The sequence below is a fragment of the Eschrichtius robustus genome, chromosome 15 (genome assembly GCF_028021215.1).
Source record: "Eschrichtius robustus isolate mEscRob2 chromosome 15, mEscRob2.pri, whole genome shotgun sequence".
NCBI classification, from domain to species: domain Eukaryota; kingdom Metazoa; phylum Chordata; class Mammalia; order Artiodactyla; family Eschrichtiidae; genus Eschrichtius; species Eschrichtius robustus.
In genome coordinates, this window is record NC_090838.1 from 2,190,568 (window position 1) to 2,218,480 (window position 27,913).

At 54.9% G+C, this 27,913-nt stretch overlaps 1 protein-coding gene across 2 annotated transcripts; it reads left to right on the plus strand.

The window, feature by feature from the left end:
• Positions 1 to 236: 236 nt before the first annotated feature.
• COLEC11 (collectin subfamily member 11) lies at positions 237 to 27,883 on the plus strand. 2 transcript variants are annotated; one of them, XM_068564537.1, is made up of 6 exons: positions 237 to 704; positions 7,576 to 7,647; positions 21,888 to 21,959; positions 24,430 to 24,483; positions 26,809 to 26,904; positions 27,055 to 27,883. In XM_068564537.1, the coding sequence occupies exons 1-6, from the start codon at positions 587 to 589 to the stop codon at positions 27,444 to 27,446; spliced, it is 804 nt and encodes a 267-aa protein (XP_068420638.1). In that variant the 5' UTR covers positions 237 to 586; the 3' UTR covers positions 27,447 to 27,883. The 2 variants fall into 2 exon arrangements, with proteins under 2 accessions (XP_068420638.1, XP_068420639.1); XM_068564538.1 differs by lacking the exon at positions 7,576 to 7,647.
• The last annotated feature ends 30 nt before the right edge of the window (positions 27,884 to 27,913 follow it).

Consider the following 27,913-nt stretch of genomic DNA (forward strand, 5'->3'; position numbering starts at 1 on the left):
TAAGAATGTGTCCACGGCTGTGCACTGAGGCTGTTCTGGAAACAGCAGGAGAAGGTGGGCTCGCGGGTGAGGAGAGTGGCTCCTCCGAGGGGAGGGCGGGGGGCGGGATGGGGGCGGGATGGGCACCAGGGACTCAGGTCAGGGGGCCGGACGTGTGAAGTGGACACTCACCAATGTTTGTTTTATGGCTGAGCGTCAGAGTTTTCACGTAACGGTAAACACGCCTCTGTGTGTATCAAGTGTCAGTTATAAGGAATCAGAAGAAGCATCTGGAGTAACACATCCAGAGTGGCGACTGTTGTCACTGCTGGGCAAAGGGGATGTCGTGGTGGAGGTTTAAGTCGGCACCCGAGAGAGAGAGAGACAGACAGAGAGGGAGACAGACAGACAGAGTGACAGGGAGAGAAAGAGGCACCAAAGCACTGAGAGCCGCTCCGGGACAGCTGCCACCGCGGCCCCCGAGCGGGGCGGGTGTGGGGGCCGGCACGGCCTGCACACTGTCACTCGCTGTCCCGGTTCCTGGAACTCCCGTCACTGTTTACTGCTTCTCCCTCCCTTCAGGAGTCAGCGTGCCGCGGGGCTCACCATGAAGCCGGCTCTGGCTCTGATCGGCCTGGCCTTCCTGTCGCTGCTCCGGGCTGGGGGCGCTCAGCAGACGGTGGACGACACCTGCTCCGTGCAGATTCTCGTCCCTGGCCTCAAAGGTAACTTCCTCCGCCGGGCCTCCCGGAGGTCAGGGCCTCCCGGGCAGCGGCGGCTGACGCAGCGCTCATCCCGCGTCCCCGGGCCGGCTCGGGGCCCGGCCGCGGGCAAATCTGCCCCGTCGATGGCCCTGGTCTCCCCTTCTGTAAAGTCCAGGGTCAGACTGTACGTGACGTCCACACTGTGTTCAGGCGAGGGATTCTGTAATTCTGAAACCAGACGTTCGTGTGCAGCTCGGTCCTCTCCGCAGGGACCCTGTGAGGCGTCCGAGGTGTGTTCCAGGCACTGCACACGTCACCTCCGGCGCCCCTCAGGGTGAGATGCTCTCATGGTGCAGATGAGGCCCGTCCAGGCTCAGGGAAACTTAGCCATTTGTCTAAGTGGGTTTCGTAGCTCTGAAGCCTGGGCTCCTGTTTCGGTACCTGAGAGGTCTTTATTCCTTCTTCGAAAAACCAAAATACTTCTCCTGCGCTTTGTCTGTAATTCGCCTCCAGGGGGAGCTGCCTCTGCAGACCAGGGATGGGTGGGCACCAGCACGGGGGGAGGATCTGCACTCAGAAAGTCACCGGGTTCTACCGGGCACGGGCAGGAGATCCCAAGCCTTGCGGCTCCCAAGCAGGACCAGCTCCGTAATTCGAGGGGCCCAACGCAGATGAAAATGTGGGGTCTCTTGCTTAAAAGAAAGAATTTCAAGATGGGGACAGGGTGCCTCCACCACGTGGGGTGAGCTTGCCCCTTGGGCCTCGTGCTCCCGAGAGCAGCGGGCAGGGTCCCGCATCCCCAGATTCCACTCTGCCCCTCCTGCCCCTCCAGGGCCGCGTGTGCTCTTAGTAATGAAGATACACGGCCGTTTGTTTTCTGCTCCTAAAATTACTCGGGGCCTCTGAAGCGCACAGCTCCTGACTCTGGAGCGAATCTCCGATAACCTGGGAAACATACACCGGGAGGAGGCCCTAAAGAATGGTTTAAACATATATTTATTGTTATAGAAACAGTCAGTAATTTTTATTTATTTATTTATTTATTTATCATTGTTACTTTTTTGGCTGCACCGCAGCTTGTGGGATCTTAGTTCCCTGACCAGGGATTGAACCCGGGCCCCCTGCATTGGGAGCGTGGAATCTTAACCACTGGACCACCAGGGAAGTCCCAGAGTCAGCAACTTTAAACAGTCTCTTCCTAATCCCATTAAAAATATACAAATACACAGAAATAGGAAAAAATCTAGACGGAGATACACTGGCACGCTAGCAGCAGTGCTTCTCTCTGAGCACGGAGTTGTGGGTGTCTGGGAAAGCTCGGTCCAGATAGTCTACTGTTTAGCCACATTCACAATTTAAGTATAAAACCGGGACACTATCAAGATTCAGATGTCTCTGGGTTTTCAAGCACGTCTTGAGGGTACTCTGAGACAGACGCTTTTTGAAATCTGCGTTGGTGACCATTTCTGCTGCATCCAGATTAAGGGCGTTCCGACCCGCGTGCTCGGCGGGTCCCCTGCAGTGCTTCCTTCTCCGAGGGCGGCCCGCTCCAGGGACACCTCACCTCCTCTAAGCAGTGATTTCTCACCGCCCAACACCATGCTGTGGTCGGTGATGAGCCACTGTATTGCCAGGTGGGGGTATGGTCCCCAGAGAGCCGACCTGCTGTCACCCTCCTGCTCCTCCCCCGTACGCAGACGGAGTGTCTGCAGTGAGCAGACACGATGTGGGCCCTTCAGCGGAGGGGTCTGCCGGGGAATCCGCGGGGGCCCTGCTCTCCAAGGCTCATCTTCTGGCAGGTGGTCATACAGGCTCCCAAGTGGTGCTGAAGCTGTGTGGGATGTTCGGGGCCGTGGGCAACACGCAGACCACGTGCTACCTACAGTGTGTGTTCTGGATCCAGCATTTCAGTGGCAGCGTCGTTTCACACGTCCGGTTTCACGCTAGTCTGTCAACACCAAAGCAGCGATTTTAGTGGAGAAACTCAGTATATTTACGAAAGCCCCTAGAAACTGGATATCTTGTTCTTTTTTAAATTTCCAGCTTTGTTGGGGGTGTAACTGACAAACAGAAGCTCTGTCTAGTCACGGTGTACATCGTGATGCTCGAATAGGCAGGTACCTTGTGAACTGGTTGCAGTCACATTGACGACCACACCCACCTCACCTAGTTACCCTCTGTGTGTACCTTGTTCTGACGCAGAAGCGTGGGTCAGCGAGAGTTCCTTCTTTGTGACGAGAGGGTGCTGACCCGAAACAGAGGAGGGGTTTCACTGTTCTGGTTTTTACGTTGGGCAGCAGGGGCAAGAGTGGAGGAGAGAAATCTACGGCAGCAAAGCAAGTTTGGGGCTTCTAAGCAGCGAAAGTTCAGGTCCACGTAGATGTGCGTCCCCTGCAAAGTGGAGGTTGGCATCACGGCAGAGTCCTTCCCTGGATCCGCGTCTCGTGCAGCGTGGGGCAGCGGCGGGCCGGCCGCTCTCTGCCCGGCGCCTGGTCCCACTCAGCTCCTCTTCAGGTCAAGCTCCGACCTTGAGGACATTCTGTGCTGCTCACAGGGCACAGAGAGCAGGATGCCCCCGGGGGCAGAGGGAGCCGGGCACAGTGCAGAAACAGGGGGGCTGCTCCGTCCCAGGCTCTTCCGTGTCCGCTCGGTCAGGGCCTCGGGGGACTTAGGACTTCCCAGCGCTCGATGGGTGGAGCTCCAGCATCACACCAGCCCCAGGGCACAGGGGCAGGCGTGCTGCCTCCTGCCTCCTCCGAGTGCCTTGCCAACCACTAAGCGCGCTGGCCACACAGGGAGCCAGGCAGGGGATGCGGGCTTCGCAGGCCACACTCGCCGGGGTGCGCCCGAGCGCCAGGGCAGCCTGTGAAAGGTCTGATTACAGCACACGTGCCAGGGCCTGCCTTGGTCAGTGGAGACAAACACAGGCCCCGCCCTTAAGAGGAAAGAGGCAGGTGAGCGGGTCTCCATTTGTTCATCAGACACGTCAGGGTTACAGGCCCCACCAGGCCAGGCTCAGCCTGCGAGGGAGGAGCCAGTGCCCGTTTCCTTAGAGACGGAGCCTGGAGGTGGCAGGCGGTCTGTGGGGACACGGCACCCGGGCTGCTTCCGGCCCCTCCTGGTGCTTCCTCCTCCGAATCCACACTGGGCTTCAGAATCCTTCTCAACATGACTCCAGGCAGCCTTCTCCTTGAGAAGAAAGTCATCTGCTATTACAGACCTAAAAGTAACACATTGTCTTTGTATTTGGAGAGAGTAACAACTCATTTTGATGGAAGAGCAGTCTTTCCTTTATGGCTGGAAAAATGGGTTGTAGGTAGGAAAACATTGGTGTGTACTAGCAAGGCTGCTGCTCAGAGATTTTTAAAGGGCATCGTTATTCTTATAGGTTTTATCAAATTAATTGAGAGAAGGTTGATAGAGCCAATAGTGTGACTAACACACGCACTTGGGGATTTCACGCTTCTGAAATGCTGCTCTGGGCCCGTTCCCTCCTCAGCTCTGGTCTCCCTGCCTCTTTCCCGTCCTGACTGCTTTCTCGTCCAGAGGAGGGTCCAGCAGGGGACGTGGCCTGCTTGTTCTCTGATTAGGGTTTTGCTGCCCGGAGCTGGAGAGCTAGCTGGCTTGTCGCCTGTCTCTGGCCTGGCTCTTCATCGTAAAGTGGATGTGATCCCTGCCTCACGGGGCAGGCCCAGGGGGGAGGTTAAATTATGGAACTAAGCGAATGGCCGTGTGTGAACCCTAGGAGTTTATCTTAATCTATAGAAGAAGCTGGTGGGTTTGCTTGGTGTTAATTTTCCATGATTATTGACAGAGCCGCTGTGCGGTGCAGGGCTCTCCCGGCTGCTCCAGGAGACGCAGGTGGGCACGATGTGGACCCTGTGTCCACTGGGGGCGGTGGGACGTGGGCACTGATCATGCTTGCCTCTGGCCTGGACCCTGGAAACATGATTCTCACTGTCCTCCCCTGACGCAGGCATGGGGCCACGGTAGTTTCCTCCCTAAAGCCTGGCGGGGGCGTCCGGTGGGCTGTCCGTGCGAGGTCTGAGCACTGTCTGCTCCCGGCCCTCCCGGCTCGTCCCACCTCACCTGTGCAGCTGTCCCTTTGTCTCCTCAATCTCTGCCTGGCTGCATCTTCCTGGTTCAGCAGGTCTCCGTTAAAAGCCACTTCATCAGAGAGGCCTCTTCTGATCTCAGTCTAAATTACAGCCCTTTTGTTGAAGTTATTGCTTCATTTTATTCTCGTACCCTGTGTTGCTAATGACAATTCTATGTCAATCTAATTCTCATTCACGTGCGTGCAGTCTTTAGAAATTCCTTTTCCTCGTGGCGCTTATAGAATTTTCTCTTTATTCTTGACGTTCTGCGTGTCACTCTGACACATCTGAGTTATTTTCCCTCGTTTTTTTCCTGCTGGCACTCTGTGGGCACTTGCATTGTGCTCTTTGGTGATTTTCCTTAGTGCCGGGAAATCATAGCTATTAAATCTTCACGGCTATTAAGGCTTCAAATGTCTATTCTCCTTTTCTGGAATTCCTGTATGATGGATATTGGGATTTGTGGGTTTTTTTCTTCAACGCTCAACTTGATAACTTCAAAACCGAAACAAAACTTTCCATCTCCTTCTCTCTCAGTGTTGCCTTGTAGACAAGTTCGTCATCCTAATTATTTGTCTCATGAATTAGCTTTTATCATTGGCCATTCTGTTACTCAGCCTGCCTATAGAGTAACTTGTTTCAAAAATGTATTTCATGCACGAGATTCCCTAGTTGGTCCTCTTTCATTGCCCCTTGCTCTTGTTCATAGGTGCCTGTTCTCTCTCGTCTTTATGAGGCTATTCAGTGTCTTTCACAGTCAGATTCTGGCTGCCCCGTTGAGTCCTGTTTCCTAGGTGGTTATTTCTTTTTTCACGATGTTGGTGCCCCTCCAATGTCTGCTGATTCTTGATGGTGAGATCAGTCTGTTAGTCGGTATTTCTTGCTAGACTATCAGTTCTTCTCCAAATATTACTACTGTAATGATTTCCTTTCTTTTTAAAAGATAAGAAAAAAACCCGAGAACTACCCAGAGATTCAGGGGCCCGTGTGTGCCAAGTGTGTCAACTGCCCTTCAGCAGTGGTTCACGGAGCTGTCACAGCTGTGACAGGGGGTGGCAGTAACATGCCAGCCCTGCATTCCAGGTTGTAATGGCACTTGCTTTGCTTGTCTCTTTGTTTCCTTACGTTTAAATGGAATGCCCCCTCCCCTTAAGGCCAGAATGTCAGTTGGGGTGATTTCACCGGGGAACCTGTAATCTCAGGGAAGCCTCTTACCGAATGAAGGCACGTGTAGAGAATTTACGGAGAACGGAAGTTCGCTTGGATGTTGGCCTGCTTTGCGCACAGCTAGGCAGGTGCATGTCAGCACCCACACCCACTCGTGGGAGGCAGATACCTCAGGGAGCTAGATGAGGCCACGAGACAATGACTGTGGTTCAGAGCAGGGTCCTTATCACGGGAGAAAAGAGATCCAGTGAGGGGAAGAGGAGCAGCTTCCGGGACAGTCAGGTGAGCAGGTGAACCCCGCACAGGTGGGTTGATGGTCACGGCCGACTAGGCAGAGGCAGCAGTGTAACCAGACCCCTGGGCTCCAGGTGCAGGCCTGTGGGGAGGAGCTTAAACACGGGACATTATTTATAAGTACATTAGGCTGTTGGTGGTTTTGAATCTCCTTTGAGAAGGGGAGTGTCATAACGGACTCCGTGTTTTAGGAGGATGGTTCTGGGGTGGATTGGAGTGGGGGGCAGCAGGGGGGTACCGGGAGGGGCCTTGATGTCCCATCAGAACTCTGTCCTCTGCTTCCACCGTACCATGCCCTGCTCCGACAGGGTGTCTCCACGGTTGTTTACGACCTGTCTCCTGCCCCGAGCCGCGTGAGGGCGGGCTGGTGGTCCACTCACCTCCAGAGCTGCGGAGACGTGGCTGAGCGTGGAGCCCCCGTGGGGATCGGGAGGGGGCGGCCGGTTGGACTTCGCAGAGCTGGGCAGGTGCTTGCACTTATCCGATGAGGGAGACGGAAAACCAGAGATGACCGTGGGGCTTGGAGCTTGGAGTCTGGGAGACGCAGTGTCTCAACAGCAGAAGCAGGAAAGTCCACCGAAGAGACTCACTTCTGGGGAAAACCATCAGGTCGACTTGGGACGTGCTAAGGGTGGGGTACCGGGGAGACTCAACAAACAGCCCGTTTCCCCGTTTCGGTTCTGAACAAAACATGAAATAAAGCAAAATGTGCCAAAACATGGTCAGGATCTGTGCGGAAGGCTGGGGGAGTGTGGAGCTTAGGCTGAGAGCAGGACGCACCTGCCAGCGAGCCTGAACCGGGTGATGTGCTCACCTGGTCACAGGTGTCCCCGTGCGGGAGGACCCTGCCCCTGAGCAGCAGTGTACCCTCTGGGGGGTGCTCACACTGAAGGGACAAGGGGACGCCGACTCGTGTGCCCAAGTTTATTCTTCCCGAGAGTACTGGCCAGACAAGGGAAGAGAGAGGCCAGCACGGGCGGTAAGGGGCAGCAGAGCAGCCATGGTGGGTCCTGGGGAGCCCTGTGCACCAGAGGGCAGACTGGGAGGCAGCCCAGAGGGATGGATGGAGAGAGGGACAGACGCGTTCCCGGAGGGAGCGAGGAGGCAAGGAAGCAGAATCCTGAGAAGAGACTTGGGGAGGGAGACCTCGAGCCAAGGGTGGGAGCAGGTTGGGAGGAAGGGATGAAACCCCCTGGGGTTGGGGTGGGAAGAGGGAGGCCAAAGGGGCCTGGCTGGCGGCACAGACGAGCAGCTTTCTCTGGTCGTCCCTCTGTACAGATACTGGAGCCCGGCGCTCAGAGCAAGGTCCTAAAGGCATGTGACTTCTTCCACAGGGGATGCTGGAGAGAAGGGGGACAAAGGTGCACCAGGACGGCCTGGAAGAGTCGGCCCCACGGGAGAGAAAGGTACCTGCTGCCCCTGGGCCCCAAGGGCACAGCTGGGGCACCGACTCCTGCGAGAGCTGTTGGTGGGGAGCGGGGGGCGGGGGGGGGGCGTTCGAGAGGAACCTGACACCTGTGTAGGTCTCAGGACTGAAGCAGGGCACAGAGAGGGCTCTTTAAACGGCTCCCTGGTTCTGGCCTGCCCGGCACCAGAGAAACAAAGTGCCTCCTGGGAGGTGTGCCTAACGGGATGGTTGTGTGTACGGAAACTCAGCGCTCGCTTGGCCTCAAGTGCAAAATGGGGATCATTTGTGATCGTTACGCATATAAGTGCAATTATGAGGGTGTGCAGACAGTGATGGAGGCGTGTGAACAGTGATGGAAACAGTCATGCAGGTGTGCGAAGGAGAGAGAGCACAGATTTGGGTGGGGCACGGGGGGTTACACCGTGGCCTCCCATTTTTGGCTAACGGACCCTAGTCACCTTGAATCTGTTTCCTCATTAGGAAAAAAAATAGTGTCGTTCAGCCTGCCTCCTGGGGTTGTGCTGAGGCTTACAGAAAATAGATCCTACCTAAAAAAGTAGCTACATGGTACATGGTGATGTCAGTAAATGTCATCATTAGGATATACTTACTTTTGCTGCTTTAAAGTTTGTGAAATCCTTAAAAGCTGTGTTTGGAAGTGCTTTGTCAACGCCTGCACACTATTCTGTGAGAACAGGCGCTGAGATTATCCAGCCCATCCCCACCCAGCCTCAGAGCATCGCAGTTAGGTGGTTCTTGTAACAACACAGATAAAGGTTGTTACATTTTTAAGTCCATGCACTGTTTTTTCATTTTTAAATTTTTTTTAATGTTGGTTTGTATTTTTGAATTAATTAATTTATTTATTTTGGCCACGCTGTGAGGCATATGGGATCTTAGTTCCCAGACCAGGGATCGAACCCGTGCCCCCTGCATTGGGAGCACTGAGTCTTAACCATTGGACCACCAGGGAAGTCCCAGTTTTTCCGTTTTCTGAGGTGTGATTTACGTACGTTCTCCTTTGAGAATGTACCGTCAGTGAGGCTGGCAGCTGCAAATGCCTGTGAAACCCTGGTCACAGTCAAGATCCAGAGTACTTCTGTCCCCACCATCCCTCCATCAAGCCCAGGTGCTGATTTTCATTTCTTACTTTCCCTTTACTCATAACAAATTAATTAAAAAATAAAAGAACTGTGCTCCTGGTTCAAAGTTCAAAACATACAGAAATTATTCACAGTGACTAGTCTCCTTCCCCTCCCCACCAGCAGCCCTCCCCACTGACAACCACTGTTAGGTTTCTTTATCTTCACAGAGATACTTTGTAATGGCCAAGTGAACTCTGTTCTTTCCTGCTTCTGTACAAACAATTGCAAAATGTATGTAATGTTCTGCATTTTGTTCTTTTCACTTCTCCGTGTACTTGGAGATCATTCATTCTACAGGAGGACATGCAGGTTTTGCTTGCTCTCGCCTGGAGACATTGTGTCCATTCTTTATCTAACTGGTCTCCTATTACTGCAGATTTACAGTTCCCTAGGGCCTTGCTGCAGTGAGTGAGTAATCTTGTAAATGTCATTTTTAATGTGCCTGAGTACAGCCTGAAGATAAATTCTGGACAGAGTAATTGTTGATCAAAATACACGTGCATTTGAAATGTTGGTGGATATGGCCTTCCAAAATGATCGAATCCATTTACCCTCTGTTTATTGAAGCGTAAGACTGCCGACCCCTTCACCCTCCCTGCCTCAGAAAGCTGCCAGTCTGGTAGCCGTGGAAGGCCACATCAGTGTGGCTTTAACTTAGCCTCTCTTATCATAAATGAAGTCAGCTTATTTTTCAGGTGTTTAAAAGTCACTGGTATTTCTTTTCTTTTTTTTTCCTTTTTGAGGATTGTCTTTTCCTGTCTTTTTAAAAACCCTTCTTGGGTTCTTCTTTTTTTTTTTTTAATTTTTATTTATTTTTCGGCTGCGTTGGGTCTTTGTTGTGGTGTGTGGGCTTCTCATTGCAGTGGCTTCTCTTGTTACGGAGCATGGGCTCTAGGCGCGTGGGCTTCGGTAGTTGTGGCGTGTGGGCTCAGCAGTTGTGGCGCACGGGCTTAGTTGCTCCGTGGCATGTGGGATCTTCCCAGACCAGGGCTCGAACCCGTGTCCCCTGCGTTGGCAGGTGGATTCTTAACCACTGCGCCACCAGGGAAGTCCCCCTCTATTGTCTTGTGAGGACAATGTCACATCTCACAGTTAGGAAGTGAATATCCCCCTATTCTGGATGGTCACAAATTCATTTTCATGACGCCATTTCATTGATTTTTTTTTTGGCTGAGCTGCGCAGCATGTGGAATCTTAGTTCCCTGACCAGGGATTGAACCCACGCCCCCTGCAGTGGAAGCGCGGGGTTTTTGCGTTGATGTTTTTTCAAAGTAACGATGTTTGAGCTCAACGCACATGCAGCAGGAAATGCCTAATTTCATGCCAGTGTGGACCCTTGGCTGCTCTCTCATCTCCGTCACTAGTGTCACCAACATGTAGCTCTCTCATCGCTCTCTCATCATCATCATTCTCTCTTATTCTCACTCCTGAAAAGGCAGGACAAGCACGCAGAGACTATAAACACTGTTATTGTAGCGTCTGAATCTCCTGACGAGGATGAACGTTGCTGGGACGGCAACAGCCTAATTCATTGCGTTTTCCTGTCGTTAACCACCGAGTTGAGGGCTGTTACGTGCTGAGACCTCGGGGAGGCCACCTGGAGCCCCAGAGTCACAGGGGGAGAACAGATGTGTGGGCCCTGGAGGGTAAATTGAGGCAGAAAGCTGCGGGGCAGTGTGGAGGGGAATTTGAGCTGGATCGAGAATCTGTCTTGTTTCAAGTTTTTCTAACATGTAACAGTGAGGTGTGCTCATGATAGAAAATTTATATATATATATAAGAGTGGTGAGAAAAATCAGGCATAATAAAATCATCCAGAGATAACCACTTACTTTGGTATATTTCCTTTTTCGGGGTGACTTTTCTCGCTTTGTTGTAATTATATTGTGTATATAAATTTGAACCTATTTCTTAAACTTAATGCCAAATTTTAGTGTAAGTATTTCTCATGCTATGAAATCATTTTGATGAATGTCTCCTATCCATGGGTAACTTAAAACTCCAGTGGGAGCGGTATGTCCGAGAGCAGAGTCCTGTGTGTGATTAGGGCAGGAGAGGGGAGCCTGGGCCGGCCCTTTACCGTCCCGCTGACCTGCCTGACAAGGAACCTGCCAGGCCAGGAGGCGATGGGGCAGTGATCACCAGCCTTGCCAGGGGTCTGGCTTCGCCGCTGACAAAATGAGCAGGTTTGGTCTGGGGTCTTTGCTACTTTGTAGAGTACAGAGAACAAGTCAACCCAAGTGGGATATATTTGGATTATTGAATAGTGGGATAGTTATGTAGAAATCTAGGAAATATCCGGTTTTGGATGACCTTTAAAAAGAGGACTGGCCATGGCATGATAGAATATAAGAGAATAAAATAGGATACAAGAACAGACATGTGATTCACTAAGATATTTACAAAAAGACAAAGAAAAAGGATGGAAAAGGAATTAATCAAAATATTAGTAGTAGACATTTCTGGGTTATAGGATTACGGACCTTTAAATTTTCTTCTTTAAATTTTTCTTTACATTTTCTCCTGTCTCTGTCTTTGGTGTTCCCAACAATGTGCATGAACTGTACTTTTGACGTTAACAGGTATTTTGAAAGGTTGCTGTGGCCGTGGCCCTGGCCTGTTGGCGATGTAGGCTCACCTGGAGGCCCAGGTGAGGGTTTGTGAGCTCTGGCGGTCTCCCACACACTCACGGGGTCAGCATGGCTGCACCTGGGCTCGTCGGAGCCCGGAAACTGAGAGCCGCGGCCAACCTCAGAAGCGCTAGCGCAGGTGCAGTGTGGCGAAGCTCGAGGCGGGCCGTGCTCGGGGCCCCAGGTGTGCTGGGAGACGACCTCAGCTCCAGGACGCCCCAAGGCTCCTCACTGGAACCGCTCTCCCGCCGGCATGCGGGATTCTCCCGGCCCCCTTCCCATCCTCCTGCATCCTGCTTTCGTGGAGGCGTTCCCAGCAGTGCCCTGCTCTTAGCGGATTGCAGCTACCGCCCGGGGGCCCGGTCCCCCTCGGAGAGCAGCGACCGCTGCAGGGCGGGGGGCTGGGGAGACTCGCCTGGTTTCTGCCTCAGCTTGGCTTCTACGAAGAACGGCAGTGGGCTGGACCTGGGTACCTGTCCAGAGGCTTCTGAAAGGGGTTCCTGGGATGAGGGCGCCGGGGCGGGAAGGGCAGGGTGTGGGCGGGGCTGACCCGCTCAAGGCCAGCCGTGCCGCTTACCAGCTGTGCTGGCTTCACACCCGCGCTTCCAGCCCGTGAAGGCAAAATAATAACGTGGTCGCTATCAGTCCCTATTGCTTATTAAAGGATGAAAGCTGGGAACTTGGGAGCAGCAAGCCTGGCGCACGGTGGGCCCTCGGGCAGCTGCCTTGTTCCCACTTCCGAGCTGTTCCAGCCCCACGCCCACCGGCATTGAACCCGAGGGGGGCCTCGCTCATCCCAGACAGCGGCCCTTTCACGAGGGCCCCTTCAGAGTCACCTGGGACCTTTCAAAAATGGCTATTTCCACTCGAGGCTGTGTTGGTATTTCCCCAGGCACTACGTTAAGCCAACTTAAATCCTCAGTTGTGTTTACGGAGTGCACTTACATCGTTCACACTTGATTTTCATTGTTTAGAAATTATTTTCACCGGAATTATTTTTCCCCTGTGAATTTTCATGGACTCCTTGAACAGTTTCTTTTTTTAAGAATCAATTTTATTTATTTATTTATTTTTTGGCTGCGTTGGGTCTTTGCTGCTGCGCGTGGACTTTTCTCTAGTTGCGCCGAGCAGGGGCTACTCTTCATTGTGGTGCGCAGGCTTCTCATTGTGGTGGCTTCTCTTGTTGTGGAGCACGGGGTCTAGGCGCGCGGGCTTTCATAGTTGCAGCACACGGGCTCAGCAGTTGTGGCTCGCGGGCTCTAGAGCGCAGGCTCAGTAGTTGTGGCGCACGGACTTAGTTGCTCCGCGGCATGTGGGATCTTCCCGGACCAGGGCTCGAACCCGTGTCCCCTGCATTGGCAGGCGGATTCTTAACCACTGCGCCCCCAGGGAAGTCCTCCTTGAACAGTTTTAACGTTTTATTTTTTACCTACCTCACATCTTCCCAACTCTCGCCTCTGCCATCCTGAGCTCTTCTGAGAGTGTCATTATTTGCACCTGGTTGAAAATTTCAGCTCTAAATTGTATAGAGAGGACTCTCCCATCAATTTTTAGTTAAAGACAATTTATCCCTGTGTAGTTTTAGCCAGCGTCAGCTTTATTTGGTGTTGGTTATTTCTACCAGTAACATTCTTTATGAAAGTGTTAGAAGACTAACTTTCTTGCTAGTTTATGAAAAAGCGTGAGTAATTCCCTGCGATAGTCCGGAATTCCTCTCTGGTGTCCCATCTCCCTGGGTTTTTGCACATTTCTGTTTCCCCCGTGGGACCCTTTCCTTCACTTACCACCTCGCTCCTGACCGGGGTGTTCACGTCCCATCAAGGACCTGGCCCTTGGAAGGCGCTCAATCAATTGTTTGTAAAACATCTTGACATTCAACGTGTTGGGATGTCTCTGAAACCTGTGGGTGGCCTGTCTGCGGCTGAGGCCTCAGGTGGGCCTAACCTGCTCCTCCCCAGGTTCTAGAGAAGTCTGCGGGCCGAGGCCTCTGCACACGCCAAGCTGGGTTCATTCCCTGCTGCCTACTGAGCAGACAGCTCTGCTCTCAGGATGCTTCTCAAACCATGGGGACCAGCTGGGCCTGGAGTTAAAATGCAGCTTCAGCTTTGGTTTGGGGGGGCGGCCTGAGACGGGGCAAGTCCGTTGGCCGGCGCCGGGGCTGCCGATCACCGGGTGCTGCGTGGGGTGGGATTGCAGGTTGATCGCGAGGATCTGGACGCCCTCCACCGGGCGCCCTTCTCACGTCAGCTTCCACGGAATGCAAGCCGCGTCGACATGGGGCTGCTGCAGGGGGGCTTCCTCTTCCGCTGATTTGCCTTGTGTTGGGGGGTGGCCTCTGGTCACACACTGAGCAGCGCCCCTGCTGAGAGCTCAAAACAGCTGTAGGAGAAAGCGCCAGAAAGCTGCCGGCTGCCTTTTCTGGAATAACAAAGACAAGCCCAAGGGCCCACAGAGCCCCTGCTGTCGCTGTCCATTGTCCTTTATTGAAATGAGAGCTGTCCCCACACTGCCAGAGTGCACGCTGTGTGCACACAGCACGGAGATGGCTTTGCTGACACGACCTGCTAAAAGCGTGTCGTCCCAGCTTTCAAGGCTCCTAGTCCCCAGACACGCAGCTAAGAGGCCGCCGGGGCCCTGGGCGCAGAAGCTGGGGACCCACCTGGCCTGCGATGGGGGAGGGCGACCCTACGTCAGGACGGGCTTTCTGGGCTCTGTAATGTGCACATTATCTCCGTTAAAAGTCGCTGAGGAAGCTGGATGCCAAGTGCTCTTTCTGCCTTGTCTCCTCTTCAGAGGACGCTGTGAGATCTTCATTAAAATTAATAAGAATTAGCAGCCCGCTGCGCGCGGCCCCCGTCCCTCGTGCATGTCCCGAGGACACATGTGCGCTAGCACACTTCTCACAAGCGGGACGGGATGGGAAGGGCTGGCACCGCAGCCACAGCTCCCTGGGGAGCCGCCACCGCCAGCTCTGGAGACTTAAAGGGACCGGATCTGAGTGCGTCTGGTGCGTTTCCAATCATCCCACACCAGCAGGGTGGGGAGATTTGTTTGGTTTTTGCAAAAAGCTTCTTGTCATTTGGAGAAGCAAGAGGAGGCGGGATGAAGCCAGCAGGGCTCTTGTTCAGATCCAGTCTCCTCTAGGCTGGCAACCACACTGCTTTCCTGCTGCTTTCCAAGGAGTGTCTGCGAGTTAAAGCAGGTCAGCATCGCAGACGACCTTGGGCTGCCCTCAAGTAGAGAGTGTGTGGGCATCTCGGGGAACTCAGTGGTTCTTGCTTTTTCTTCTTCTCCAACACACCCCAGAGGTAGAATATTCCTATTAGGAACGGCAGCCCACACCCTTGACCTTGTGTGCAGGGGCCTGCTGTAGGCTCCTGCTTCCAGCTTTCAGCCCGAGTGCTGTGAGGATGAAAGGTTTGCTTGGTGTGTGTTTGTATGTTTGAACATGCTGTTTGTGAGTATGTGTGCATGTATGTGTGAATGTAGATATGTGTGCATGTGTATATGTATATGCATGTGTATGTATATATGTATATGTATGTGCATATTTGGAATGCATGTGTGCATATGTATGGGCGCACATATGTATATGTGTGCATATGCGTATGTATGTATGTGTATATATGTATGTGAACGTGTGTATATGTGTGTATGTGTATATGTATGTGAATGCATGTATGTGTGAATGCATGTATGTGTGCATGTATATGTATGTGAATGTGTGTATATGTATGTATGTACGTGAATGCACGTGTATGTGCATGTGTATATATGTATGTGTATATGTGTGTGAATGTGTGTAGATGTGCATGTGTGTATATGTGTGTGAATGTGTGTAGATGTGCATGTGTGTATGTGTGTGTGAATGCGTGTATACGTGCATGTGTATATGTATATGCATGTGAATGTGTGTATATGTGCATGTGTGTACATGTATGTGAATGCATGTATGTGTGCATGCATGTATATATGTATGTGTATATGTATGTGAATGTGTGTATATGTGCATGTGTGTATATACTGTATGTTTATGTGTGTGTATGTGAATGCATGTGTATGTGCATGTGTGTATATACGTGTGTATATGTATGTGAATGCATGTGCATGTGCATGTGCGTATATATGTATGTGTGTATATGTGTGTGATTGCGTGTATATGTGCGTGTGTGTGTATATGTGTATGTGTGTATGTATGTGAATGCGTGTGTATGTGCATTGTGTATATATGTATGTGTGTATATGTGTGTGAATGCGTGTATATGTGCATGTGTGTATATGTGTGTATATGTATGTGAATGTGTGTATATGTGCATGTGTATATGTATGTGAATGCATGTATACGCGCATGCATGTATATGTGTGTATATGTATGTGAATGCGCGTATACGTGCATGCATGTATATGCGTGTGTATATATGTACGTGTGTATATGTGTGTGTACACGTGTGTGTGTGCATGCGTTGCCCAGCACCAGCAGGCACCCACAGGTGGTGGCTGTTGTTACTCTGACCCCCATCTTGGGCAGGACTGACGGCTGGGAGCCGTGCACAGCGGGGCGCTGGCCGTGCTGGCGGGGGTGGCCGTCCGCATCAGGTGCAGCTGCCCCCAGCGCCTAGCCTTCTGCACCGAGGCCCTCTTGTGAGGTCATCAGGGGGCGTTGCGAAGCAGGTCTCCTCCGGTCCGAGGGCCCGGGCCGTGGGCCCCGAGGGTGCAGGGCTGAGCAGGGACAGGGCAGGCCTGGCCCCTGAGCGGCTCCTCACAGGTGAGCCGGCACCACGGGAGGCTGGGTGTTGGCTCTGCTCTCTCTGGTTTCCTATTTCCCACCTTCTGGGCCCCGGGGAGGGTCGTTTGTCTCCCACGAGCCTGTAGCATGCCCTCAGGCCCAGCCCTGGAAGTGCAGCCTTGGCTTGTGGCTGGGTGTGTGGAGACCAGGCCGCTGCCCCACAGCCGAGGTGAGGGCTCGGGGCCCTGGATGTGGCCAGGAGACCTGGGCCGATGTCCCATGCTCAGCGACCTGAGGGGTAGTGCCACTTTGCAGGTGAGGAACCCGAGGCTCCGAGGACTGGGACTCACCCAGGGCTGCGTGGGTGGAGGGCTGGGACCCGGGCCTGGGCTGCCCGATTGCAGGCTGTGCCCTGGGTCACTGGACACCAGTCGTACTAGCTGCATGACTGGTGGTGGGTGGCACCACCCCTCTGATGCCAGTTTCTCTTCTGGGGCAGAGGGAAAGTGTACCAGTCAGCTGGGGCTGCCGCAACAAACATGGCAGATGTTTATCCTCTCAGCCCTGGAGGCTGGAAGTCAGAGACCATGGTGTCTGCAGGGCTGGTTTCCCTGAGGCCTCTCCCCGTGGGGCGCAGATGGCCGCCTTCTCCCTGTGTCCTCACGAGGCCTTTCCTCTGTGTGTGGCTCTCTGGGTGTGTCTTCCTCTTCTTACAGGGACACCACTCCTATCGGATTAGGCCCTCACCTTTCTGACCCCATGTAACCTTAATTACCTCTTGAAAGGCCATCTCCAAATATGGTCACATTGGGGGTTAGGGCTTCAACATAGGAATTTTGGAGGACACACAATTCAGCCCATACCAGGTGGTAATGGCAATAACACTGTGAGGTTGAAATCCATCAGTACATGTGGACACGCCTTCCTGGCACACAGTGTACCTGGAAGTATTCTAATTTATCTCTGAAAGTTGGAAAAACGAGCACAACTGCCCCAGATTGCAAGCACCTTTATTGCTAACACTAGTTTGCTCCTGGCAGCAGCAAGCAGTGGGTTACCATGGAATCTCAACCAACCTCCAAAGAGGGCTGCCCGTGGGGTCTGGTCCAGTCCTGCTCCAGCTTTGGGGCCCCTGGAATCACCCAGGGATGTGTTAAAATGCAGAATTTGGTGCTTGAGCTGGGGGGCCTGAGGCTCTGCATGCTTGTGCAGATCCAGGGGGTCATGGGGGACATGGATCGCTCCTGAGGAAGCAGCTTCCCAGCTCGGAGGGTCTGCCTCCAAATGACAGTTACAGTGGCCAACACTTACGTCCACCTGCTACGTGCCAGATGCCCTTCCCGACGGTGCTCGCATTTCCCTCAACGCCCAGTGAGATGGCTCTATTATGGCTATTATTAGCCCCATTATGTAGGTCAGAAATGCACAGAGATAGCACAGCCGAATGACAGGGGGCGGATCGGCTGGGCCCCAGGGCCCGAGCTCTAAGCCTTGTGCACACGGCGCTGCGGGCCCGGAGTCTCAGACAAGCTGTTATTACAGGACACCACTTTGCAGAGAGAAAACTGAGGCGCAGAGAGATTCAGCCTCAAAGCTAGAGCTGGGCCACAGACCTGGGGCTGCCTGACTCCTAGCCTTGGCCTGCACGGGTGACCTCCTGCAGCTCCAGCCTTCTCACATCGCAAACCGCAGGGGTCTCCAAGCCCGGTCCTGGAAGCAGCGGCATCCGCAGCACTTGGGAGCTCGACGCGGATGCCCGTGGTGACGAGCCCCTGGGGGACTCCCACCCTGAGGTTTGCAGACCTGCAGCGCCTTCGTTCCCCGCCTTGGGCTTGGGCTCGCTGCCTGCCCCCATCCCCCTGCCCCGTGAGCTGCTGGCATCCGATTGATTTTCTATACGTGTGCCTGGTTTCTCGGAGCCCCCTGTGGCAGGGGCCGCGTCCCACACTCCTCCAAGGGCAGGAGCTGGGCTCAGTACCTGCTGGGGGCAGGTGCCACGTGTCAGCAGCAACCTTGGATTAGTGGTAAAGTTCGGCTGTGCAATTGAGAGATGGGCTGAAAGCCAGAGGCTCTCCAATCATCCTCAGGTTATGACTTATTTACCACAGCAGGATGTGTGCTAGACCCTGACTGCATCCTGCGGCAGATGCAATGAATCATGAATTAATCGTCTGCTAAGCGGAGAGATTTTGTGCGGGGTTGGGGGGTGAGGGGGCAGCACTTTACCAGTTTTTGATCGCAGGTGTTTCCCCTCCAGGGTGCTCCTCCGAGCCTCCTTACCCGCTGCCTGTCCGCTTGGGGCGGCAGGAGCCGTCTGGGTGGGAGCAGAGGGGTGGGCAGGTGTTGTTTTGAGTTCCCCTCTGCGGGGAGGGGTCTCGGGCAGAAGTGACCCCAAGGTTGGTAGGAGGCCCACACTCTGTTCTCACCTTTTCTAGGTGGAATCTTAGCAAACAGCAGACTCTTCAGGTGATGGGTTTGCACTCACACCCAATCTGCCCCAATCTGCCCATTAAAACGTGGACCAGACTCCTCTGCAGTGTTGGGTCTTCTGAACGAGGAGGCGTGTTCCCCGGGCAGGAGGCCACTCTCCAGACTCTGGCGACCCTGCCCCCCTCCAGTGGGAGTTCAGTGGGATCCACATGCTGGGAACAATCCACCCAACTCATTACTGTAGGTGCAAATCCCTCGGACTCTGTGTCTCTGCCTTCCTGTCTGAAGATAGGGTTGGGTTGGGGGTCTCCGAGACCTCCTCCTGCTCTGGGCACTGTCTTCGTGGGACGGCCCGATGGAGCCCGAGCTTAATCCAGTTTGTCAGGTCTGCACGTCCCTGTAAGGACGCCACAGCAAGTGTCCTAGCAGACCCTGCTGAGACAGCGTGAAAACAAGCCAAACCACCCCATGATTTGGCGAGATGTGAAAGTAAGAAAAGCATGAACACGGAGGTCGTCTCGACACTTATCCTGCTCAGCCCAGCTTCCCCAGGGCTCACGTTGACCCCAGGACCTCAGGAGGGGCACGACGGAGAGTTAGGGACGGGAACGCTGGCCTTTTGAAGGAAAGGTGTTCCGAAGGAGGCTGGCGGCCAGGGGCCCTGGAACGACAGCAGTAGCCGAGCGTGCGTTCCAGGGACGCGGGCTTTTCTCTGGGACACTTTGCAGAAGGCTGAGCAGGGAGTCTGTGGTCATCTTTGGGCTCAGACCACACTAATGGGCTCAAGGGTCCGGACAAGTGGCTTGGGGGCCATAGCCAAACACCACAGACACGGGGGCTTAAACCCCTGGTACTGATTTCTCATGGTTCTGGAGGCAGGGGTCCCAGAGCAGGCTGTCTGCACGGTTGGGGTCTGGGGAGGACCCTCTTCCTGGCCTGCAGATGGCCGACTTCTGGCCGTGTCCACAGATGGTGGAGAGGGAGGATTCCAGGCTGTTCATCCTCTCATCGGGGGACGCATCCCGCCCCCATGACCTCCTCTAACCCTGACCCCCTCCAGATGCATCACGTGGGGGTCAGGGCTTCAGCCTATGAATCTGGGGGGCACGTCGGTCCACAGCAGGAGGGGACAGCGGTCAGGCCTGCCTGGGGGCACGATGCGCCCGTGTGGGAGAAAAGACAGGGCGGGGAAGCTGAGGGGAAGACTTCGGGAGAAAACAGTTCAGACGCTTGAAGGACTGTCTGTGGACGGTGCATCTCTCTGGCTGCAAAACCAGAACTGCTGGGTGCACGGAGCAGGCGGCAGCTTTCGAGTTCCTGCAAGTCACTGAAGGAACACTTTTCTACGGCTGGAGCTGCCTCAGGACGGCTGCGCTGGGGGGGTGCACTTAGAGCCCCAGGGGCCTCTGTGGTCCCGTCTGGCCCAAGAGCTGAATATCCTGTTCCTCCTCCAGTGATAAAGTAAAGCCCCTCACCATATCCTCAGAGTAGAATATTTACTAAATAAATACTTATTTAGTAAATATTTTGGCATGTATCACTGCAAGGCAGTGCTTATCAATGATTTCAGCGCTACTTCTTTTTCTGGATTACCAATAGGGTGAGTGCAGTTGATTGACTGACTGGCTGACTGATTGAAAACTGTTTTTTTCCTGTTATCTTTTCCCTCTCACTGCTCTGCCGTTTTCCTGTTAGAGAATTAATCAGGTTGAAATGCTGTCATAACGTGACACAGAAAGACTATATATTCCTCGACCCTGGAAGGACAAGTCAGGAGATTGAAGCAGGGCCGGGCTGTCAGGGTGGCTTAGAGGGGAGGGCAGGGCTGGCCCAGCTGACGGAGCCCAGACGGAGCCGGTACCCGACCGCAGCTGCCCCAGCGAGCCCCGCGCTCCCCGTCCCGCCCAGCCCTGCAGGAGCTGTCTGCACCCGGGGTCCTGCTTCCTCACCTCCCACCCCAGCCTCTGAGACCCTCCGGGTCGTCCCCGTCCTCGTCCTGCGACTTCTCTGGGCTTCTTCTGACAGTTGTCGGCACCTCCCTCCCTCTCTCGCCTCCCCCTTCAGCCCAGGGGCTCGCCTTCCTCAATGCGGCGCTCCAGGGTCCCCGGCCTCCTCTTCCCACGGGGGGCCTTATCGCTGGGCCCCCTGGTGCAGGTCTGTGCACGCGGGGCCCCCGGGCTCCATCCCCACCCCAGACGCAGTCCCCGCAGGCCTGCCGGACACCTCTCCTCGCTCGTCCCGGGCATTTCGACCTGAGGGTGCCGTCTTCTTGCCCCTTCTCCCTCCTGCCCTCCGGGGACAGGCACCCCTACCCACCAACGACCAGGCCAGAGGCTTGGGCACCACCGTCCCCTTCACCCTGACCCTCCCTCACGCTGGTCATTCAGACGTGGTCGTTTCTGCCTCCCAGACGTTTCTCAAGTCTGGGAATTTCTCCCTGCCCTCCCGACACCGCTTCCCTGGGCCGCCTCCAGCTGGTGCCGGTCTCGCCCCTGTCCAGGCCTTGTACACGTGTGACCAGAGGCATAGTGACACGGTCCTGGCTGGTGGCTCTCTTCTCCCCAGCTCCCGGAGGCCTCCTCAGCGCCCTGGGCACCTCCTGTTACAGTACTAGCGGTGTGAGTTACCACCGGCCGCTTGTCTCCCCGACCCCCCGCAGGCTCTGAGCCCTGTCCCTCCTGTGTCCCCAGCGTCACGCACCGTACACAGTGTCCGGGGCAGGAGTCACCTCGTGGCGGGACCAGGTACTTGACCCGGGCAAGCGCTTAGCCCCCGTGAACCCCATCTGCGCGATGAATCCCTCCTGTAACCAAATAAGAAAACATATGTGCGCATGCTCTGTGCCAGACACTTCACCCTTGTGCAGACGTAAGCCGGCTTTGGGTGGGGCATCTGCATTTCTGCTGCGGTTCACCCCTCAGCCTGTGTTCTGTCCTCTGACCTCGACCTGGCCTGAGTTGTGGGAACATCACAGAACTAGGACTTGCTTGCTGGCTGGAAGTGCTCAGTCTAAGGCACTTGGTTGAGTTGAGGACATGGGGATGTACCGCATGGCCTCCTCTGTTCTGCAGTGTGTGTGACTTTAGGGGAGGTGTGTCTTCCTTCGGGAAATACATCAGCAGGCGACATGTAGAACCTTCTGGGGTCAGTCGGATACCCGACCTTGGAGAGGTTAAACAAGAGTTGTAACGTGTCTGGTCTCCTTGTGTGTGTGTGTGTGTGCGTGCGTGTTCATGTGGGGTGACACACAGGAGATGTACTGCATTACCTGTGCCTCGACCAACTGTGATCTCATTGCTTTCCACAGGAGACGTGGGTGACAAAGGACAGAAAGGCGGCGTGGGGCGCCATGGAAAGATTGGTCCCATTGGTTCTAAAGGTACTTCCGGCACACCTCCGCTCACGTCCCCTCGCAGGCTCACCGCCCGGGCGCGTAGAGAGCAGCTGGTGGTCGTGTTTATTTTGTGCGCTTTATGCACGATAAGCTCTGTTCCAGCCTTTGCGTTCTGGGATCGATCGGACTTGACTGGGTGCCAGCAGGTGGGGGGGGGGCGCTCCCTGCCCCTCGGGGTTCCCGTGCTGCCTGGGGGAGAATCAGGAGCCCCAGTCAAGCAGCGGAAGGACCGGGCTCCCGACACACTGTCCGTCCTCCTGCAGCTCGGGTGACTCAGACCCTCTGAGGCTGGGGGGGTGGCTCCCCGAGAGCACGGCGGGCAGGAGGGTGACAGCAGCGTGGAGGCAGTGCCAGTGCCCACGCGACCCCGTTTGACCTGCACCACCCTGGAGGGTGGGCAGCTCAGGAGACTGTCCCCAGGGCAGTTCAGGGGTCGCTCAGCATCGCCCGGCTCTTCCGCGCCCCCTGCCCCCCATTCCGCACTCAGTCAGCAAACGTTCTCTGAGCCCCTGGCTCGTCCTGCGCCCGTGCTGGACCCCAGAGGGCTCAGGGTGAAGGAGGCGAGGCCCCCCAGCCCCGTGAAGGGCTCCCCCAGGTCCTGTCATGGGTGCTGGCAGCAGGAGACAGAGGCTGGGGGGCTTGGGGCTGGGAGGGAGTTTGGCTGTCGTCTGCTGTGCCCAGCGCGGAGCCCACAGTCCTGTGCCCCATCCCCCTGCCTGGGGCTTTGAGCTGTGAGTGGGTCCAGGTGGTCAGTTCTGATAGATGGCACGGACCTCCCCCGGCCCAGCCCGTCCCTGGTGGGAAGGGTCCCTCAGCCAGGACCGAGACGAAGGGTGGGGCCAACTCGGCGAGCTGCATGTCTCCTCCCGGCAAATCCGTGGGAAACACCTGCCCCGTGGATTCATTACAGAGCACACAGATCGATATGCATGATGTAGAGAGGAATGCGGGTGCTTTGAAAAAGCTTAAAAAAATTGTGGTAAAATATTTGTAACATAAAATTTGTCACTTTAACTATTTTCAGTGTACAATTCAGTGACACTAAGCACGATTGCAATGTTGTAGAACCACCACCGCTATACATTTCCAAAATGTTTTCATTCCCCCAGAGAGAGACTCTGTCCTCATGAGGTAATAACGCCCCACACCCCTGCAGCCCCTAGCAGCCTCTAATCTGCTTTCTGTCTCTATGAACTTGCCTGTTTAGATATTTCATATAAATGGAACCATACAGTATTTGTCCTTTTGTGTCTTATTTCACTCGGTATAATGTTTCCAAGGTTCATCTATGTTGTAGCAGGTGTCAGAATTTCCTTCCTTTATAAGGCTGGATAATATTCTGTTGCATGGATGGACCACATTTTATTTATCCCTTCATCTGCTGATGGCCACTGGGGTTGCTTCCACCTTTTAGCTGCTGTGAAGAACGCAGTGGATACTGGCTACAAGTAGGGATGTGTGTGCTTTTAACATACAGCATGTGCTCTGGGTAAATGTCAGAGTCTCACCAGGGGGCAACTTGCCAAGAAGGCCCTTACTGGGCTTAGCTCACCTGATCTGCTCCATCTCTGAGACTGCCATCCTGGGTCCTTGTCAAGATGATCCTTGAGTCATTTTCAAACTCCTGATGTTGATAAAAGAAAAAAAAGGAATCACTTGGATGGAGACTGCCGAGCTCTCTCCATCCCCATCAAACGGAACATGACCCTCCAAGGATGTAGAAGTCGCTGCCCCTTCACTGTCCCAGGTCAGCTGAGAAGCTTAAGTTCTCTCAGGGGGAAGAAAGGTAGTGCTTTAGGAATCTTCCTGTGATTTTAAAATAAATATCCATTGTCTGATTTTAGAGCAGCTAGAAAGCTTTGTTGCCACGATTTTCTCCTATCCCTTTGTTTCATAAGTTGGAAGAAACGGAGGGGCAGAGTGGCTGAGCCGTCTGTCCTGTCCACGGAAGGCGGGTGCCCAGGTGTCCTGGTGGCTGTGCCCCTGGGACACCTTGCTGCCTCTCAGAGAGGCACAGGGAGGACCGATCTCATCTTGACTCTGTTTGGATGAGGTAACCTCTAAGGTCCATCCGTCTCTGACGTTACCTGTTCTACCTGAATTTTCTTGCTGTGATGTGGGACGTGGGGAGACCTGGCGCTGGGTGTTAAGGATTTCCGAGATGACAGCGTGTTCTAGGAAACAGGCTGGGTTTTCCAGAATTGACTTAAAGGATGCTCATCTGGTAATCTCTGAAGTCCCGTGACATGTGGATGTTCCACGTCACATAAACAGAGCCTGAAGAGTCAGTCGTCCTCAGACCATTCCTGCCTACAGTTCACCGCAGAAGGAGGGTCTGGGAGAAAGCGCAGGGCACTGCACATGGAGGAAAGAACATTGTTACGTGGACGTTTTGAACTCAGGGGACACGCCCCCACCCCTGCTTCGTGACTTTGGTCTTGCTTCTCTTTTCCAGGTGAAAAAGGAGATTCTGGTGACATAGGACCCCCTGGCCCTAATGGAGAACCAGGTATGGCATAAAGGGTCCAAGGGGTTTTTAGAAATGTATTAAAATTGCACTTTTAAAAAGTATAAATCATGACATAAAACTTAAGAGGCTGGAAAAAGCACGTGTAACTGACACGCCTTCCTCGTGTATCACACCCTCCTGTGGACTATTTCAATATTTGCTTTCCTGCTACCTGAATGTCTTCATTCCCGTTCAGGGCTGTGGTCTGCGCGCCCACTGTGTATTATCATACCTCATCACGATCCGGCTTAGATACACGCGTCCTAAAGCGCACTTTCCTCCTTTCCTACTGCGTCTCTGGGAGCGTCAGGACCCCCTTCTCCTGACCACCAGCTTCTCTGAGAAGCGCGCCCGTACTTTCTGGTTCACGTTCCTCATTCTGGGTGTCCTTGCAGCTGACTCCCCACGACCCTCCTGTCACCGTGGACCCCGGCCTAGTTCAGTGGACTTAACCAACTTCCCTGCTGGCTGTCCCTCCCTGGTGCCAGGAGACCGGGCCGCGGGCAGCCCCCGTCCTCCCTGCCTGCCGCCCTGTTGCCCCGCTTCTTCCTCTCTTCTCAGAGGAGCTCTGCCTGCTGCCCTTTCTTCTTTCTCCATGTGGCACAGCCTGCTCCCCGCTCCAACCCCACCCCTGCTCCCCCGGGTTCGGCTGCACCTGCCCAGCACGCACCTCCACCCTGATGTCACTCAACCCCTGTCCCCGCCAGGTTCAGGCTGTCTATGCGCAGTGTCCCCCATCCCCTGCCGGACTGTCCCCCAGGTCTGTTTGTGTCCTGTTCCCGCCACCATCACTCAGGCTCTTGTGGCCTCTCAGCCCCGTTACTGAAACGCCATCCTAATGGGTCTGGACCTTCTGGTCCTCGTCCCCACCACGTGTGACCACAGGAGACACTTCACAGATACTAGATTGAGGGGGAAGATACAGTGTCTGAGCCCCTTGGGTAGGCCCTTCCTGCGAGCTGAGGGGACCTGTCAGGTTGATGCCGGTTCCATCTCTCCAGCAAACATCAGTGCCTCAAACCTCAGCGAACTCAAAGACAACGTGTATCTCAGAAAAAGTTCCATTAAAAAAAAAAAAAAATCCAATCACACCAGCATCGTTCCAGGTGCCCGCGTGTTGGGGAGTGTTTGGGTTCTAAGTGGCAGAGGGGGCTGAGAGTTTGGAAGACGGGCCAACACCAAAGAGTGTGTCCAGACTGGAAAGGCAGGCGGAGAGCTTCGCACGATGGAGTTTCTCCGGAAGAGGCGAGAGGTCCTGCGTCTGTGCTCACAGTCAGAGCAGAGCGTGCGCGGGAGCCGGCGGCCCCTCCTGGTCCGGTGCAGAAGCCGAAGCCAGCAGCGCCACCATGGGCGACGGGCCCCCCAAACGCTGTGACGGCCGCGTGGCACTCTGAGAAGGTTCCTGCGCACGCGCGGCTCTTCGCGGCAGGAAGGTCAGGGCCCCCCGAGGGCCCAGGAGGAAGCACCTAAGCTGAGGCAGGGCGGCCACGCCGGGTGACTGAGTATCACCCCACGGGTCCAGCCCCACCACCGGCCTCAAACGTCTTGTCGTCTCTCCTCCCGCGCCGTCACTGCCCGCAGTCTCCCCGAGGCGACTGTCCTAGCCCCCTGCTCTCGCCCCCCCCCCCCGTCTCGCCGCCATCCCGCCACTGATTTCCTCCTACGGCGACCAGAGCGAGATTGCGAAACGTGAATCCGACCTTGGCGCCCCCGTGAAAACCCTTCCGCTGCTCCTTGCCCTTTAGGATCAAGTCTGAAGTCTCCATTGCAGCTCCAAGGCCTTCGTGTCTGTTGAATCACCTAGCATCCTGGGGAGGGGCACCCCCTCCTTCTCTGAGCCCGCCTCTGGGTCAATCCCATCACACGCCGGGCACGGTCTCCTCCAAGGCCTTCGTGTCTGTTGAATCCCTTAGCATGTTGGGGAGGGGGTGTCCCCTCCTTCTCTGAGCCCGCCTCTGGGTCAGTCCCATCACGTGCCGGGCGCGGTCTCCTCCAAGGCCTTCGTGTCTGTTGAATCCCTTAGCATGTTGGGGAGGGGGTGTCCCCTCCTTCTCTGAGCCCGCCTCTGGGTCAGTCCCATCACACGCCGGGCGCGGTCTCCTCCAAGGCCTTCGTGTCTGTTGAATCCCTTAGCATGTTGGGGAGGGGGTGTCCCCTCCTTCTCTGAGCCCGCCTCTGGGTCAGTCCCATCACGTGCCGGGCGCGGTCTCCTCCAAGGCCTTCGTGTCTGTTGAATCCCTTAGCATGTTGGGGAGGGGGTGTCCCCTCCTTCTCTGAGCCCGCCTCTGGGTCAGTCCCATCACACGCCGGGCGCGGTCTCCGCAGGCATCCCGTGTGAGTGCGGCCAGCTGAGGAAGGCCGTCGGGGAGACGGACAACCAGGTCGCCCAGATCACAGCGGAGCTGAAGTTCATCAAACACGGTACGTGCTTCTCGGGGCGTCCCTGCTCCCGTGTCCCCCCGCCCGGAGGCAGAGCGGCCCTGGGTCTGCTCCCCGGGCACGCGTGCTGGGCTGGCGCCCCGGGCTTGCCGGGGACCCGCGAGCGCTCACCCTCCAGCCCCGTCCCCGCAGCCGTCGCCGGCGTGCGCGAGACGGAGCAGAAGATCTACCTGCTGGTGAAGGAGGAGAAGCGGTACGTGGACGCACAGCTGGCCTGCCAGGGCCGGGGCGGCACGCTGGGCATGCCCAAGGACGAGGCCGCCAACGGGCTGCTGGCCGCCTACGTGGCGCAGGCCGGCCTGGCCCGCGTCTTCATCGGCATCAACGACCTGGAGCGGGAGGGCGCCTTCGTCTACGCGGACCGCTCGCCCATGCAGACCTTCAGCAAGTGGCGCAGCGGGGAGCCCAACAACGCCTACGACGAGGAGGACTGCGTGGAACTGGAGGCCTCCGGGGGCTGGAACGACGTGGCCTGCCACCTCACCATGCCCTTCCTCTGTGAGTTCGACAAGGAGCACGTGTAGCGGGGGCCCCGCTGCTCCGGGGTTGGCGGGCGGCTGCCGGCTGCCACCGCGGGCGGGAGGCTCTGCCCGCCGCGTGGTCCCCAAGCAGGAGTGCGGGGGCCCCGGTAAAGGCTCCTTTTCTGGATCTTAGAGTATGGTGCATGCTTAGGCGAAAAAGAGAAAAAAAAAAAGTGTTTCTGGGCATTATTTCTGAAGAACTAAAGTTTTATTATTTGTAGTGTAGACAAAATGTTCGTTATGTAATTATTACTCAGAATTGCTCCTGGCTTTGTGCAAAGTATGAAACGAGATCTTTAAATGTTACAACAGTTAAGTACAAACAGTGGTAGTGAGGTCTTAGATGACTACCTTCCTTTTAATTTCTATATGGAAAAGAATCCTCTTAGCTTAGATCAATGCTTCTGTAAAAGTAGAAACAATTTTGCTTTGCTGCAAACCCAGATTTCAGGAAAAAGAAAAGTAAATGC